The 19,255-nt window shown below is 40.5% G+C and overlaps 1 protein-coding gene across 7 annotated transcripts in view; it reads right to left on the reverse strand.

The window, feature by feature from the left end:
- LOC132406531 (neprilysin-like) overlaps positions 1-19,255 on the reverse strand; it is a 304,263-nt gene that overhangs the window by 91,596 nt on the left and 193,412 nt on the right. For all 7 annotated transcript variants that reach the window (XM_059992355.1, XM_059992373.1, XM_059992364.1 and 4 more), the window contains 3 exons: positions 19,151-19,255; positions 7,287-7,423; positions 3,708-3,801 (listed from right to left, as the gene is read on the reverse strand). In XM_059992355.1, coding sequence (XP_059848338.1) covers positions 3,708-3,801; positions 7,287-7,423; positions 19,151-19,255 — 336 coding nt within the window. The remainder of the gene's footprint in view (positions 1-3,707; positions 3,802-7,286; positions 7,424-19,150) is intronic.

Raw genomic sequence — 19,255 nt, forward strand, 5'->3', positions numbered from 1 at the left:
CATCGTTCATTCCACTCATTTCATCGTATTGTAACACCAAGGTAGTACAAGGGAAAAACAATAACTGAATGCAGAACGAAGTGTTAGTTACAGGGAAAATGCAATGCAGATAGACAATAGGGTGCAATTCATGACAAGGAAGATTCTAAGGTCAAGAGTCCATCTTAATACATAAGGGATGGGTTCAATGGACTCATAACAGTAGGGTAGAGCTGAACATGAGCCTCATGGTATGCCCTTTCCATTTTTAGTATCTTCTGCCTGATGGGAGGGGGAGAAGAGAGAATGGCCAGTGTGAATGAGGTCTTTTATTATGTTGGCTGCTTTCCCAAAGCAGTGAGATGTAGGTAGACGAGCAACACACACAAAATGCTGGAGGAACTCAACAGGCCAAGCATCATCTATGGAAAAGGTTTGGGCTGAGATCCTTCATCATGAGCTGTAAGTAGAGATAGTGTTATTACCCTACAACCATCAGGCTCCTGGACTGATGTGGATAACTTCATTCACTTCAAATCTGAATTGATTCCACAACCTACAGACCCACTTTGAAGGACTCTACAACTCATGGTCCCACTATAGTCTTCTATATTTGTACTTTTAAATAGAAATACAGCAAAGAACTGACCCTTTTGGCCCAATGATCTGCACTGACCAGGAACCCACCTATTTAACTCCAGCTTAATTGCAGTCTGGTTTAAGATGGTACTAATGAACTTGGGCAACAAGTTACCGGTGGTTCATAAAGCAAGAAATACAACTATGTACTTTATTAATTACACTTTTTCTGTAAAAAATTATGGTTAATGGTTACCGCAAATATTGAACAAGCAAGCGAAGGTGAGGCTAACTCAAGGGTCAAGGCATATGCGTATAATGCAAAGTCGGATGAGGTCGAGACTGAATAGGGGCATGCAGAGTGGAGGAGTTTCGGAGTCCATCCACCGAAACTGAGAGTAAAGTCTGATCGAACTAAGCATCGGGCCATTTTGGAAAGATCATGTATGGGCCAGGACGTGGCAGTAGGTCCAGGCCCAAGGCATGTAGATCGTCAGGTCCTTTCTTATTTTTTCTTTCTTTCTCAATCTTTTTATGATTATTAATAATATGAACAAAATATAAATGATATATTAATAAAGGGATTACAAACATACAAATTCCCATTACACATGAAAAAATACATAAGCAATGGTTACAGTATAAATGAGTTGACCAAAACACAAACCATACAGTATATATATGAACATGGTAAATCTAGATATTTCATAACACATGATATAAAAAAAACAGGAAAAAGAAAAAAAAATGTTATGCAAAATTAACTAACCTACTAATCTAATAACTTATAAAGAAGAAAAAAGAAGCAAAAAAAGAAGAAAAGAAAAACTAGAAATAGAGAAAAAAAGGGCCGTTTATAATATCTCACAAGAATACATAATCATCAATGTCATCAACTCCGATCCTCTCAACATAAATAAGATTAAAGCTGGAAAATCAAATGAACTTGGAACAGGGTCATATTACATCATATGAAAATATTGAATAAATGGTCTCCATATCTTTTCAAATTTAATGGAAGTATCGAATACACCACTTCTAATTTTTTCTAAATTTAAACATAACATAGTTTGAGAGAACCAATTAAATACAGTGGGAGGATTAATTTCCTTCCAATTCAACAATATAGATCTTTTAGCCATCAGAGTTAGAAATGCAATCATTCGGCAGGCGGAAGAAGATAAATGCAGTGAGTCCATCATTGGTAAACCAAAAATTGCGGTAATAGGATGAGGTTGTAAATCGATATTCAAAACCACAGAGATAATATTAAAAATATCTTTCCAATATTTTTTCAAAAGTGGACATGACCAAAACATATGAGTTAAAGACGCAGTTTCAAATTGACTTCTATCACAAATAGGATTTATATAAGAATAAAAATGAGCTAATTTATCCTTGGACATATGGGCCCTATGTACGACCTTAAATTGTATTAATGAATGTTTGGCACATATCGAAGATGTATTAACTAATTGAAGAATTCTATCCCAATTCTCAATAGGAATAATGAGATTAAGCTCTCTTTCCCAATCATTTTTGGTCTTATAAAGGGGCTCTGAATGTATCTTCATAATTATATTATAAAGTTTTGATATAAGCCCTTTTTGAAAAGGGTTTAATTCAAACAAACTCTCCAAAATATCTGAAGGCACAAAATTTGGAAACGTAGGAAGTACAGTACTTAAAAAATGCCTAATCTGTAAATATCTAAAAAAATGAAATCTAAGCAAATTATGTTTATTAGATAATTGCTCAAAAGACATAAAACAATTGTCCAAAAATAAATCAGAAAATCTTAGTAATCCCTTAGTTTTCCAAGACGAATAAACTTGATCTATAATGGAAGGGTGGAAAAAGCAATTAGATACAATAGCAATATTTAAAATGAATTGAGTCAACCCGAAAAATTTCCAAAATTCAAACCATATACATAAAGTATGTTTAACTATCGGGTTATCAATTCATTTCAGCAATTTAGAAAGAGCAAAAGGGAGAAAAGTTCCTAAAATAGAACCCAGAGCATAACCTGGTACTGATTTAATTTCTAAACTCACCCAATGAGGGCCAAAAGATCCACCCCAGTCTTTCAACCAACATAACAAATATCGAATATTAACTGCCCAATAATAAAATCTGAAATTAGGTAATGCTAACCCACCTTCTTTCTTTTTCTTCTGTAAATATATTTTACCTAACCTGGGATTTTTATTCAGCCATATATATGAGGAAATTTTTGAATCAACGTTAGTAAAAAAAGATTTCGGAATAAAAATTGGTACTGCTTGAAAAATATATAAAAACTTAGGTAAAATAACCATCTTAATAGCATTAATCCTGCCTATTAGAGATAAAGATAACGGTGACCACTTAGCAAACAAGCCTCTAATCTGATCAATTAAGGGTAAAAAAATTAAACCTAAATAAATCTTTATGGTTTTTTGTGATTTTAATCCCTAAGTAAATAAAAGAGTCATTAACTAATTTAATAGGTAAATTTCCATATATTGGGACCTGATCGTCAGGTCCTGGGTCTTGGAGCGAGGATGGACCTGATCTGTGGAGGATTTAAACGCCAGGCTAGGAGGACTGAAAAGGCAGGGTGTTGGGGGACCAGAGACGAGGTTCAGGCCAGTTCTGCTCACTGCTCCACCACATTTACTCGCTCTCGGCAGCTCTAATGCTGAGGCTGTGAGGCTGGAGGCCTGCTGGGGCTGCTCCTGCCTCTGTGCTCTATGGACTCACTTTTGTCCTGGACACTGTTGCTTTTATTGTTCGCCTAATTTGTGTTTTCTCACCCTACGCATTGGATGTCTGTTGGTCGTTTTTAATGGGTTCTTTATGGTTTCTTGTTTTGTGGCTGCCTGTAAGCAGACAAGTCTCAACGTTGTATAATTTATACATACTTTGGTAATAAATGTACTTCGAACTTTGGCTATCATAATGACCAATAACCTACTAACTGGTATGTCTTTGGACTGTGGGTGGAAACCATACGTATCACAGGGCGGAAGTACAAATTCCTTACAGACAGCAGTGGAATTGTACTCCGAACTCCGACTCCCTGAGATATAACAGTGTTCCACTAAGTGCTACGCTACTACCATGGCACACCTAAGCACGAGCGTCCAAGCATGAGGCACTCTTACCTTGCGGAAAGCCTTTCGTGTGTTTCTGTAGGCACTGCTCAGACTCCCCACGAAGGACATTGCTTGAGACCACATGATGAAATTTTGAATCTCCCTGCAGGTCACATGAACCAGAAATGTTAATCTTTCTCTCACTGCTTTACTTTTGGTCCCTCGTCTTCGGATTCATTTTTGGAGGGTGGTGCATTGCCACTGCAGCCATTCAAATCCTCACTCCTCTGGCTCTCCACCCCACACAACCTTCAATTACAAGTGGAAAGCAATCTGACCTCAGCGGCCGACTTATTAGGTATACATGTACAACTGCTTGCTGAAGCAAATATCTAATCAGCCAATCATGTGGCAGCAACTCAATGTATAAAAGCAAGCAGACATGGTCAAGAGGTTCAGTTGTTGTTCAGAATAAACATCAGAATGGGGCAGAAGTGTGATCTAAGTGACTTTGACCATGAAATGATTGTTGGTGCCAGGCGGCTGGTTTGGGTATCGCAGGAACTGCTGATCTCCTGGGATTTTCACACCCAACTGTTTCAAGAGTACGAGAAAGGTGCAAAAAACAAAAAAATAGTGAGCAGAAGATGCCTTGTTAATAAGAAAGGTCAGAGGAAAATGGCTATACTGGTTCAATCTGACAAAGTGACGGTAACTCAAATAACCACATGTTACAACAGTGGTGTGTGGAAGAGCACCTCTGAATTCACAATATGTTGACCATTGAATTGACAGACAGACATAATTCATTGATCCCGAGGGAAATTGGGTTTCGTTACAGCCGCACCAACCAAGAATAGTGTAGAAATATAGCAATATAAAACCATAAATAATTAAATAATAATAAGTTAATCATGCCAAGTGGAAATAAGTCCAGGAACAGCCTATTGGCTCAGGGTGTCTGACACTCCAAGGGAGGAGTTGTAAAGTTTGATGGCCACAGGTAGGAATGACTTCCTATGATGCTCAGTGTTACATCTCGCTGGAATGAGTCTCTGGCTGAATGTACTCCTGTGCCTAACCAGTACATTATGGAGTGGATGGGAGACATTGTCCAAAACGGAATTCAACTTGGACAGCATCCTCTTTTCAGACACCACTGTCAGAGAGTCCAGTTCCACCCCCACAACATCACTGGCCTGACGAATGAGTTTGTTGATTCTGTTGGTGTCTGCTACCCTCAGTCTGCTGCCTCAGCACACAACAGCAAACATGATAGCACTGGCCACCACAGACTTGTAGAACATCCTCAGCATCATCCGCCAGATGTTAAAGGACATCAGTCTCCTCAGGAAATAGAGATGGCTCTGACACTTCTTGTAGACAGCCTCAGCGTTCTTTGACCAGTCCAGTTTATTGTCAATTTGTGTCTCCCAGGTATTTGTAATCCTCCACCATGTCCACACTGACACCTTGGATGGAAACAGGGGTCACCGGTGCCTTAGCCCTCCTCAAGTCCACCACCAGCTCCTTAGTCTTTTTCACATTGAGCTGCTGATGATTCTGCTCACACCATGTGACAAAGTTTCCCACCGTAGTCCTGTACTCAGCCTCATCTTCCTTGCTGATGCATCCAACTATGGCAGAGTTACAGAGTTGGATGAGCTACAGCTGCATACGTACACTCAGTGGCCACTTTATCAGGTAGAGGAGGTATCTAATAAAGTGGCCACTGAGTGTATCATATGGACAAGGCATCAGAAATAAAGGAGAACTTTCTGCTGGAGATTTCTGATTCAACTGATCGTGGAAAGCATATGGTGATGGTACAATAGGGAGAGTGTAGGCTCTGGGGTTAGAGGAATTAGGAACTTTAAAAAAGTTAAAGACAAAGATCTTTTTTAAAGCTGATCTTTATCATATACATCAAAACAGTGAAATGTTTTGAATTTGTTTGAAATTTTGCAACAAATCAAATCAGCGAGGATTATGCTGGAAGCTGCCCACAAATATTGCTGTGCTTCCAAAGCCATGGTAACATGCCCACCACTCACTGACAGTGTCTTTGGAATGTAGAGGAAACTGAAGCACCCAGAGGAAACCCACACATTCATTGGGAAAACATGCAAACGCTTTGCTGTGCTGGGAATCAAACCCCGATCGGTTTGATCCCCGATAGCTGGCACTGTAAGGCATTTGTGGTAACCTCTAGATCATCTTGCTAGGACCATGAAAGAATGTTTGCCGGGCATTACATGGATCTTTCCAGGACCTGAGACCAGAGTTATAGGCTAAGATTGAATAGGTATGGACTTCAGAAGTTCAGGAAAATTAGGAATTTTTTTTTTAGTGGCATAGTAAATTATGAGGCATAGATAGAGTCATAGAGTTATAGTGAAATACAGCACAGAAACAAGCTCTTTGGCTCATCTAGTCCATGCTGAACCATTTAAACTGCCAACTCCCATCTACCTGCACTGGGACCATAGCGATCCATATCCCTACTATCCATGTTCCTATCCAAAATTCTCTTAAATGTTGAAATTGAAGTCACATGCACCACTTGCACTGGCAGTTCGTTCCACACTCTCACAACCCTCTGAATAAAGGAGTTTTCCCTCATGATCTCCTTAAACTTTTCACTTTTTAATTTTAATCCAAGTCCTTTGGTTGTAGTCCCGCCCAGCCTCAGTAGAAAAAGCCTGCTTGCATTTACCCCATCTATACACTTGATATTTTGTATAACTCTGTCGAATCTCCTCTCAATCTTTTAGGTACCAGGAAATAAAATTCTAACCAATTCAATCATTCTGTATAACTTGGGTCCACAAGTCCTGGCAACATCCTTGTAAACTTTCTCTGCACTCTTTCAACATTACACCTATCCTGCAGGTTTGTGACAAAAAGCTGCACACATTACTTCAAATTAGGCCTCACCAACACCTTCAGCGTAACATCCCATTTCCTGTATTCGATACTTTGACATGAAGACCAATGTGCCAAAGGCTTTCATTCTGCCCCTAAGTGTAAGTGCTGTCACTTCCAATTAATTATGGAGAGGCTGAATACAAGCAAGCTTTTGCTTTCAGGTTAGGCGAGACTAAAACTAGAGGTCATAGGTTTAGAGTGAAAGATGAAATGTTTAAGGGGAAATGAAGGGGAACTTCTTCCCTCAGAAGGTGTGGAATGAGCTGCCAGCCGAAGTGGCAGATGCTGCTTAGATTCTAACTTTCAAGAGAAGGTTGAATGAAAAAGAGATACGAATGGGTAAATTAAGATTAGCTTTATTTGCTACATGTACATTTTAACATACACTGAAGTGCACTGTTGGCAACAAATCAAATCAGCGAGGATAGTGCTGGGTAGCCCACAAGTGTCACCACATGGATGTGGCCACAGATACCTGGATGATCGAGGTATGGAGTGCTATGGTCCAGTGCAGGTAAATGGGACTAAGGAGAGAATGAGATGGGCATGAACTATATGTGCCAAAGGACTCTATAATTCTAAGGTCTTTAAGCAGGAGTGATGGCCACAGTAAGCAGAACATAGAGGAAATGGGTGTTTCGAGTGGGAATTGATGCAAACCAAGTTATAGTCATGCTCCTCTTCACATGCAGAGAGCTGCAAAACAATTCAGACACGTACCTGGGACTATAGTTGTTGATGATATTTTTTATTTTCTGAAGATATTCAGGTGCATAAACAACAACTTCTTCTGAAACATTTAAAGTCAGAGACACACTCGAGAAGATTTTGTTGATGAAACCCAACCAGTCGAAGCGCTGGTAACGAAAGAAATTGAATACGTATTTAATTCGCTGTGCAGAAATTGTATTCAAAACATCAGCAAAATCTGATCCGTCTGCCTTTTGATTCTCTGGCTTCTTGGAAATTTGATTCCATTTGTGTTGGAGAGCAGTTTTGAGAGCAGCAAACTTTGTTAGCACATCTACTTATTCCGAGCCTAATCACAGGATGATTTACAATGACCAATTAACCTTCTAACCAGTACGTCTTTAGGCTGTGGGAGGAAGCCAAAGCACCAGGTGGAAACCCACACAATCACGGGGAGAATAAACAAATTCCTTACACACAATGCCAGAATTGAACTCCAAATGCCACAAACTGTAATATTATCATGCTAATCAGTGTGCTTCTGTGCCTCCTAGCGTGGTTATGATGGGTCAAAGGGCCTACATCTGTGCTGTACAGTTCTACAAATCTGTTGACGGTGATATACAATAGCAGGAGGGATTGGAAACTCAAAATCTGCTCCTTTTCCTTTACAGGCTAATTTTGAGAGGCATTGCTATTTTTAGCCTCACTGCCCTACAGCATATTACAAGCATCATAGTTGTAATTACAGATGCATTTGAAGTGAATGTGTTAGTCTGTGTGCACACAAATAGCACACAGAGCAATTTCAATCTTCTTGGAGGCATCAATTAAACACTGCGATTGAAAAGGATTAATGACCTGTGCTTCAATCTATTTAAACAGAGTCAACAAACAGAACTCTGAGATTTAACCATGCTGTTGCCATTGCTTTGCTAAGTTGGTTTTAAAATTTTAGCTTTGTTTGTAAGCTTTTCATAGATATAGCGGCAGGATTAGGACATTCAGCTCTATCATTCCATCATGGCCTGCTGCTTGTAACCTTTGACACCCTGACTAATCAAGAACCAAGCAACCTCTGCTTTAAACATACCCAATGATATGGCCTCCACAGTTGTCTTTGGCAATGCATTCCACACATTCACCATTCTCTGGCTCAAGAAATTCCTCCTCTCTGATCTAAAGGGACATCCTTCTATTCTAAGGCTTTGCTTTCTGGGTCCTAGACTTGCTCACTATGGGAAACATCTACTCCACATCCACTCTATATAGGCTATTCAATATTTGATATGTTTCAATGAGATCCCCCCTCCCCCATTCTTCAGGTTCAGCACCATCACATGGTGGTAATTTGTTAACCCTTTCATTCCATACGAAAAAACTGCTATCAAAGCTGCCCAACACGTTACCAGTACCAGCCTACTGATTACCAAGGATATACTGTATGTAGAAAGATGCTGGACAAAGACCAGGAATATTATGCAGGACTGTTTGTCCCACTCCCATTAGGGAGCAGGTTAGGTAATATCTGCACCAGAACCCCAGACTCAAAAGCGTTTACTTCCCCCAAGTGGTGAGGCTCATCAACATCTCCACCCACACACACCCCACCACCACTACTCTCATTTCCTGTCAGATTCACCGCATATACAGACACCCCTGTACCTAGCATACTTTATATAGTACATATTATCAATCTATATATATATATATATATATATATATATATATGCTATCTTACATATTTATACTTACTGTGTTCTTTTCCTTATTAGGTATGTTTTGTCCTGCATCAGATCCGGAGTAACAATCATTTTGCTCTCCCTTACATGCTTTTACGGGAAATGACATCTTGAATGCTGAAACCCGAAATGTGGTCTGTCCCATGTCTTATAAAGTTTCCATCTTACATCTCTGCACTTACATTCTTGTCCTCGCGATATGAATGCTAACATTAAAACACATTTGTTTGAAGTAGCGAGTGAGAGAGCAACATCTTGCAGGGCGGGAGTCATTTGAAATAAAAGTCCTGTCCGGAGTGAGTTTTATTTGAGTTAATAAAATGAAGGGGGGTGTAAGCAGAGCAGCCATTGTGTGAGTGGGCAAGCATTAGAGTGATTAGGCTTTGGCTCCATGTGCTTCGGTTGAACAGGTGGAGCCTAACGGTACTAAGTCTTTTGTTGATAGTAGAACTTAAGCTTCAGAAGTTGGAGCAAAAGGTATAACAAGTGTAGGCAGGATGGTAGTTAAGGCAGTGAAATGCACCTCCTGTAAGTTGTGGGAAATCAGGGTTCTTAACAGTCTCCCTGATGCCTACATGTTCAGGAAGTGCACCCAATTTCAGCTCCTGACCGACAGGAAACTGGAGCTGGAGCTGGATGTACTCAGGACCATCTGGGAGGCTGAAAACCTCACTGCTGAGACTTTTATTGAATTGATCTCACCCAGAGCACAGGATTCAGATAGTAGATGACGTCTCCACCAGAGAAGTAAGGGGAGTGAGCAGTTAGTGCAGGGTTTCTCTGTGACCATTCCCCTCAGCAAAAAGTATATCCCACCATAGTTAAGGGAATGGAAACAAAATTCTGTGGCTGCGAGAAAAGATGCACAGTTGACGTGTTGCCTCACAGGTGCTAGCATCAATAATGTCTCAGAGAAGCTACAGAACATTCTCAAAGGGAGATTGAGTAGCCAGGGGTCATGGGGTACATTGGTACCAATGATTTAGGTAGAAAGGGGTAAAAGAACCTGCTCAGTGGGCATAGAGAGTTAGGAAAGAGGCTGAAGAACAGGACCTCTAAGGTGTTAATCTCTGGATTACTCCCAGTACTATGTGCTAGTCTGGGCAGGAATAGGATAATAGTATAGATGAATGAGTGGCTGAGAGTCAGGTGCATGGGACAGGATTTCAGATTTATTGATCATTGGGATCTCTTGTGGGGAAGGCATGACCTGTACAAAATGAATAGGTTACATCTGAACCTGAGGGGGACCAATACCCTTGCAGGCAGGTTGCTCGAGCTGTAGGGGAAGATTTATACTAATTTAGCAGGGAGACAGGATTCAGAATAATGGGGTTGAACATGGGGCAGTTGGTTGCAAGTGTGCAGTGAGACTGTGAGGAGGGACAGTTATTTTGTAAATAACAAAATTTACAATGGTGTTACCAAATCTGGAAGACCTGAGTTATAAGGAGAGATTGAATACGTTAGGACTGTAGAACACAGAAGATTGAGAGGAGATTTAATAGAGCTATATAAAATTATGAGGGTACAAATAGGGTAAATGCAAGCAGGCTTTTTCCACTAAGGTTGGGTGAGACTACAACCAGAGGTCATAGGTTAATAGTGAAAGGTGAAATGTTTAAAGGGAACATGAGGAGATGCTTCTTCACTCAGAGGCTCATGAGAATGTGGAATGAGCTGCCAGCAGAAGTGATGCATGCAAGCTCAACTTCAACACCGAAGAGAAATTTGGTTAGGTACTTGGACTGTAGGGATACAGAGGTGGGGATATAGAGTCCTACTGAAGTGTCTTAGTCCAAAACATCGACTCTTTTCATAGATGCTGCCTGGCCTGCTGAGTTCCTCCAACATTTAGTGTATGTTGCAGGGATGTGGAGGTCAATGGTCCCAGTGCAGGTCAATGGAAATATGCAGCTTAAATAGCTTTGGCATGGACTAAATTGGCCTAAGGACCTGTGTCTATGCTGTACCTCTCAAAGACTCTATGAAGTGTAAAAGGGGAGAGAAATCAAAATGGGTGATGAATACAGGACTGAAGGTGTTATATTTTAATGCATATGGTGTACAAAATAAGGCTGATGGTCCTATAGCACAGTCAGAGATTGGCAGGCTTGACATTCTGGGCATCACTGAGTCTTGGCTGAAAGAAGATTACAGTCCAGAGCTTAATATCCAAGGATACAAATGATGTCAAAAGGACAGGCAGTAAGAGGTGGTTCTGTTGGTAAAAACAAAATCAAATCCTTAGAAAGAGGTGGCATAGGATCGGAAGATGTAGAATCTTTATGAGTAGAGTTAAGAAACTACAAAGGTAAAAAAAAATCCTGATGCGAATTATATATGGGCCTCCAAACAGTAGCCAGGATGTGGGTTTCAAATTACAATGGGAGATAGAAAAGATATATAAAGTGGGCAATGTTATGATAATCGCAGGGCATGTCAACGTGTAGATAAGTTGAGAAAATCAGGTTGCAGCCAGAACCCTGGAGAAGGAATTTGTAGAATGCCTGCAAGATAGCTTTTTGGAGCAGCTTATGGTTGAGACTAATAAGGGAATGGCAATTTTGTGTGTGGCATAATGAACCAGATTTGATTAGGGAGCTGAAGGTAAAGCAACCATTGGGAAATAATGTTCATAGTTTGTTAGAATTCACCCTGCAATTTGAGGGGGAGAAGATAAACTCAGATGTATCAGTCCACAGTGGAGTAAACGCAATTACAGAGGCATGAGAGTGGCGCGGCCGAAGTTGCACAGTATCAGCGATGATGGAGGGATGAACAGGAGTGATGGTAAAACAGCAATGGCTGGGGTTTCTGGGGTCAATTCGGAAGGTGCAAGATAGATACATCCCAGAGATGAAGAAGTATTCTATATGGAAGCTGAGACAACCGTAACTGATGAGGAACTCAGAGAGAGCATAAATCATGCAAAAAAGTCGGAAATTAGGGATTTGAGAAACTTTCAAAAACTAGCCAAAGTCTTAAGGAGGGAAAGGATGAAACGTGAAGGGAAGCTAGTCAATAATATAAAAGTGAATATCAAAGATACTTCCAGATATCTAAAAAGAGGCAAGAGTGGATATGGGACTGCAGGAATATGATGCCGGAGAGGTAAGAATGGGGGACAAGGAAATTGTGGATGAACTTAATGAGTACTTTGTATCAGTCTGTATTGTGGAACACACTAGTTGAGATCCTTCTTCAGGATTGAGAAGGAAGGGGAGGAGATGCCTGAATGAAAAGTTGGGGGAAGGGGAAAGATGCTAGCTGGAAGGTGGTAGGTGAAGCCAGGTCTGTGTGAATGGTCAACGGCTGGTGAAGAAGGAATCTGATAGTAGAGAAGAGTGGACAACAGGAGGAAGGGAAGAAAAGGGAATCCAGAGGGATCCAATGGGCAGGTGACAAGTGGTAAAAAGTCTGAGTGGGAAATAGAGAAGGTGGTGGGGAAATTTGTTCACTAGAAGGAGAAATCAATATTCATGCCATTAGGATGAAGGGTAACCAGAAAATGTTGCTCCCCACCCTGATGGTGCCCTCATCGTGTCACAAGAGGAGGCCATGTATCAACACGTTGGAATGGGAACATGAATTGGAATTAAAATCTTTGTTTGTCGGGACATCCCACTTGTGGCAGATGGTGCGGAGGTGCTCAACAAAGTGGTCCCCCAATTTTCGTCGGGTCTCAGCAAAGTAGAGGAAGCCACATCAGGAGCACCAGACACAATAGACAACCCCAGCAGGTCTGCAGATTCAGTGTCGCCTCACCTGGAAGGGCTATCTGGGGCCCTGAATGGAAGTGAGGGAGGAGGTGTATGGGAAGGTGTAGCACTTATTGTGGAATTCATTGCTGCAGATGGCTGTGGAGGCCAAGTGATTGAGTTCAGTCCCTTCCCACCTACTTCTGCAAAACTTCTCATGTTCTCAATCTTCTCAGGAGTTGCACCAGTTAAGAGAAGTTTAGATAGGTATGGTATGGAGGGGTTTGGAGAGAATTGGTCTGTGCAGGTAGATGGAACTAAAGAGAAAACCAGGCTGGCACAGTCTAGATGGGCCAGTGATGAAATACTTGTAGTAATTAGTAAAATTCAACCTCCCAGGAACAGACTGGTGCAATGCGGCATTGTCGCCATAGAGAGTATCCTGCCATCAGACATTTCTGTCTGGTTTGTGCAGCATCTTCTCACAATGTACGAAAACTACAGAGACTGCCAGGTCAGCAAAAAAGATCATTAGCTGCAGTCTACCATCAGTGTAGGACATGTATATGTCCAGGACAAAGAAACAGTCAGAAAAAATATTTTTTCAACACTACCCACCCTGTAAACTGCCTTTTCCAAAAACTCCCCTCTGGAAAGTGCTATAGGGCTATAAAAACAAACAAAAAAAAATAATCATGCCATCTTAACATTTTCTTCTCCCAAGCTGTTAATCTGATCAATTATTCTAGTTACGCCCCTTCACACCCTTTGCCTATTACCCAAATCACTGCATTACACTGTACACACTTTAAACCACTTCTTATAATGCCATTTACATTGCAAATGCATGTTGGTATTTATTTATGCTTATTTTATTCCATATCCATTTTTAATCTCTAGCTTTATGTATATATAACTCTTCTTGCTTTTTAATTGCTCAATGTTGTTTTCTTTGTTGTATGTCGTGCCCTGACCAACACACCACAACAAATTTGTAATAGATGTAAATGTAAATGATATATTGGCAATAAATCTGACCATGGATAAAGCTGGCACTTGATTCTTGACCCTTGTAATTGTATCTGTCTCATTCACTCCTATGTACTCCACAGAAAACAGTTTAAACAGTTTTTATAATGATATATTTATGTCTTTATGCACACTTAATGTATATCATACTTATAATTTTATTTTTTATCATTCTTTATAATTTTTGAATGTTGTTGTTTCTTGACACATGTTGTGCCAACACAATGCAGCAAATTCCTAATGCATGTAAATGTATAAGGCGATCAAAGTTGATGCTTGATTTTTTGATGAATCTATAGAAGGCAAACTTTTTACTCCATCTCAGTGTGTGACAATAATAAATCAGCACCAATTCCAAGGAGGGCAAGAGTTGTATGGCAAGTCTATCATCTGCAAGTACCCCTCCAATTCACACATTCTTCCAAACTGGAAATAAATCAGCAAATATTAATCTATGCAGATTCTCAACTCTGAAACTCCCTATCCAACAACATTCTGGGAGTACCGTCACCAGAAGAACTGCAGTACATTACAACTGTCAGCCAAGGTCAGTTCTGATGGACATTACACTCACTGCCCATTCTGTCCAGCAGACCTAGACATCTGCTCTTGAATGCAGATATTTAATCAGCTAATCATGTGGCTGCCACTCAAGGCATAAAAGCACACAGACATAGTCAAGAGACTCAGTTGCTGTTCAGGCCAAACATCAGAAAGGGGAGGCAATATAATCCAAGTGATTTTGACTGTGGAATGGTTGATGGTGTTAGATGGGGTGGATTGAGAGTCTCAGAAAATTCTGATTTCCTGGAAGTTTCGTGCACAACAGTCTCCAGAGTTCACAGAGATTGTGTGAAAAACGGGAAAAAACGTCCAGTGAGCAACAGTTCTGTAGGCAAAAATGCCTTGCTAATGAGCGAGGTCAGGGAGAATGGCCAGACTGGTTTAAGACACCAATACCTCAAGTAAACACACATTACAATAGCAGTGTGCATAACAGCCTCTCTGAACCCATAACACATCGCATTTTGAAGCGGTTGGGCTACAACAGCAAAAGACCATTAACATACACTCAGTGGCCACATTATTCATTACAGGAGTTAATTGTTCTCTGATTTTGGCAACTAGTTTGCAAATGTTTTGTCACCATACAAAGAGATATCATCAATGCACTGTTAATTTGTGGTGTGCCTTTATTGTATATATCAATCAGCTGATTGGTCATCATTACAGAAACTCGATTTTGATGGAGGGAGGGGATCTCGTTGCAAACAAGCGGCATGCCAGAGAATTCCTAGAAGTGGGGTTTTCTGTGAGCAATTCTGTATACAAACACATGACTTCAATCCTGTTTATAAGCCAGTGCAGGCAAAGTTCCAGACCACAAAGCACAGAGTTCACCATGTAACCAGTCTGTCCCGAGACAACCTCCCTGCATCACAACCAAGTTTCTGTAATGACAACCAATCATCTGATTGATATCTATATACAGGTGAAGCATTCAAAGGATATACCACAACTTAATAATGTACTGATGATGTCTCCTCATATAACCATGTGATAATTACAGCACAGAAACAGGCCATCTCGGTCCTTCTAGTCCGTGCTTAACACTTACTCTCACCTAGTCCCACTGACCTGCACTCAGCCTATAACCCTCCATTCCTTTCCTGTCCATATACCTATCCAATTTTACTTTAAATGACAATACCGAAACTGCCTCTACCACTTCTACTGGAAGCTCATTCCACACAGCTACCACTCTCTGAGTAAAGAAATTCCCCCTCGTGTTACCCCTAAACATTTTCCCCCCAACTCTCAACTCATGTCCTCTTATTTGAATCTCCCCTACTCTCAATGGAAAAAGCCTATCAATGTCAACTCTATCTATACCCCTCATAATTTTAAATACCACTATCAAGTCCCCCCTCAACTTTCTACGCTCCAAAGAATAAAGACCTAACTTGTTCAACCTTTCTCTGTAACTTAGGTGCTGAAACCCAGGTAAATCTTCTCTGTACTCTCTCTATTTTGTTGACATCTTTCCTATAATTTGTTGACCAGAACTGTACACAATATTCCAAATTCAGCCTTACCAATGCCTTGCACAATTTTAACATTACATCCCAACTACTATATTCAATACTCTGATTTATAAAGGCCAGCATACCAAAAGCTTTCTTCACCACACTGTCCACATGAGATTCCACCTTCAGGGAACGATGCACCATTATTCCTAGATCACTCTGTTCTACTGCATTCTTCAATGCCCTACCATTTACCATGTATGTCCTATTTAGATTATTCCGACAAAAATGTAGCACCTCACACTTATCAGCATTAAACTCCATCTGCCATCGTTCAGCCCACTCTTCTAACTGGCCTAAATCTCTCTGCAAGCTTTGAAAGCCTACTTCATTATCCACAACCTTAGTATCATCTGAATACTAATAATTAAAATTATCACCCCATCATCCAGATCATTAACGTAAATGACAAACAACATTGGACCCAGTACAGATCCTGGAGGCACACCACTAGTCACTGGCCTCCAACCTGACAAACAGTTATCCACCACTACTCTCTGGCATCTCCCATCCAGCCACTGTTGAATCCATTTTACTACTTCAATATTAACAGCTAAAAATTGAACCTTCCTAACTAACCTTCTGTGCAGAACCTTGTCAAAGGCCTTACTGAAGTCCATATAAACAACATTCACTGCTTTACCCTCGTCAACTTTCTTAGTAACCTCTTCAAAAACTTCAATAAGATTTGTCAAACATGACCTTCCACGCACAAAACCATGTTGACTGTTCCTAATCAGACCCTGTCTATCCAGATAATTATATTTACCATCTCTAAGAATACTTTCCATTTATTTACCTACCATTGAGGTCAAATTGACAGGCCTATATTTGCTAGATTTACTCTTTGAATCCTTTTTAAACAATTGAACCACATGAGCAATACGCCAATCCTCCGGCACCATCCCTGTCTCTAATGACATTTGAAATATTTCTGTCAGAGCCCCTGCTACTTCGACACTAACTTCTCTCCAGGCCCTAGGGAATATTCTGTCAGGACCTGGAGAGTTATCCACTTTTATATTCCTTAAAAGCACCAGTACTTCCTCCTCTTTAATCGTAATAGTTTCCATAACTTCCCTGCTTGTCTTCCTTACCTTACACAATGAATATCCTTCTTCTTAGTGAATGCCAAAGAAAAGAAATTGTTCAAAATCTCCCCCATCTCTTTCGGCTACACACATAGCTGTCCACTCTGATTCTCTAAGGGACCAATTTTATCCCTCACTATCCTTTTGCTATTAATATAACAGTAGAAACCCTTTAGATTTATTTTCACCTAACTTGCCAAAACAAACTCGTATCTTCTTTTAGCTTTTCTAATTTCTTTCTTAAGATTCTTTTTACATTCTTTATATTCCTCGAGCATCTCGTTTACTCCATGCTGCCTATATTTATTGTAGATCTCTCTCTTTTTCTGAACCAAGTTTCCAATATCCCTTGAAAACTATGGCTCTCTCAAACATTTAACTTTTCCTTTCAACCTAACAGAAACATAAAGATTCTGTAGCCTCAAAATTTCACCTTTAAATGATCTCCATTTCTCTACTACATCTTTCCCATAAAACAAATTGTCCCAAACTACTCCTTCTAAATCCTTTCACAGCTCCTCAGATTTAGCCTTTCTCCAATCAAAAATCTCAACCCTTGGTCCAAGTCCTATCCTTCTCCATAATTATATTGAAACTAATGGTATTGTGATCACTGGACCCGAATTGCTCCACAACACATACATCTGTCACCTGACCTATCTCATTCCCTAACAGGAGATCTAACAGTGCCCCTTCTCTAGTTGGTGCCTCTATGTATTGCTGCAAAAAACTATCCTGCACACATTTTACAAACTCCAAACTATCCAGCTCTTTTACAGTATGGGCTTCTCAATCTATGTGTGGAAAATTAAAATCACCAACAATCACAACCCTGTGCTTACTACAAATATCTGCTATCGCCTTACAAATTTGCTCCTCCAATTCTTGCTCGCCATTCGGTGGTCTATAATACACCCCTATAAGTGTTATTACACCTTTCCCATTCCTCAATTTCTGGACGAGCCCACTAATCTATCCTGCCAGAGCACCACTGTAATATATTCTCTGACAAGCAATGCAACACCTCCCCCTCTTGTCCCTCCAATTCTATCACACCTGAAGCAATGAAATCCAGGAATATTTAGTTGCCAATCACACCCGTTCTGCAACCATGTTTCATTAATAGCTACAACATCATATTTCCATTTATCAATCCATGCTCTAAGCTCATCCATCTTTCTTACAATGCTCCTAGCATTAAAATAAATGCATTTAAGAAATTCTCCACTTCTTCCTCTCTGTTTATCTCTAATGGTGCAAACAACTTTACTATCTTCTTTTTCTTCCTTCTCCCATACATCTGTTCCTACACTCTGGTTTCCCTCCCCCTTTGTACCTAGTTTAAATCCACTGGAGCCTCTCTAGCAAACCTACCTGCAAGAATATTTGTCCCCCTCCAGTTCAGATGTAAACCGTCTCACTGGAACAGGTTCCACCTTCCCTGGAAAACTGCCCAATTATCTATAAATCTGAAGCCCTCCCTCCTGTACCATGTCTTTAGCCACGTGTTGATCTGAGCTATCTTATTAGTTCTAAACCCACCTGCACGTGGCACTGGTAGCAATCCTGAGTTTGCTATCCTGGAGGTCCTGTCCTTTAACTTGGTGCCTAACTCCCTAAACTCACCTTTCAGGACCTGCTCACTCTTCCTATCCACATTATTGGTCCCTACATGGACCACAACATCCGGCTGCTCACCCGCCCTCTTGAGAATACTGAGAACTTGATCTGAGATATCGCGGACCCTGGCACCAGGGAGGCAACAGACCATCCGGGATGCTCAATCTCTTCCACAGAACCTTCTATCTGTCCCCCCTATCGAATCCTCTTTCACTACTACTCTCCTCTTTTCCCTCCTTCCCTTCTGAGCTGAGGGTCCAGTCTCGGTGCCAGAGATGCAACCACTCCAACTTGTCCCTTGTAGGTCGTCCCCACCAACAGTATCCAAAACAGTATGCTTATTATTGATGGTGATGAAACATTTGCAGATGGGTTGCCGAGATCAGAGTACAACTCAACCCAATCATCAACCACCTGAGCTACACATTTGCCAAGTTATTTCCAGGCCACTGAGTATAAATGCTGGTAAATGCTGTGCATAGTAACAATGTCCAAATTCCAAAAATGTATATTTGGGGAAAAGAAAATCTCCTATTGTTGATCCTGGATTGTAGTGTGGGAATAGTTTTCATTTTCAACATGGCTACAGTTTTAGCACACATGTTAATTCAAAAAATCCTTTACCTCATTATTCTGGAGATATATTGGATACTTAGTTATCACTTCAGAAAGACTCATTTTGTTGTAGAGTTTGGTAGGATCGTTTCTATCTTCAGGCTTGGCTGAAGC

Source organism: Hypanus sabinus, chromosome 2 (assembly GCF_030144855.1).
Source record: "Hypanus sabinus isolate sHypSab1 chromosome 2, sHypSab1.hap1, whole genome shotgun sequence".
In the NCBI taxonomy this organism is placed as follows: Eukaryota; Metazoa; Chordata; class Chondrichthyes; order Myliobatiformes; family Dasyatidae; genus Hypanus; species Hypanus sabinus.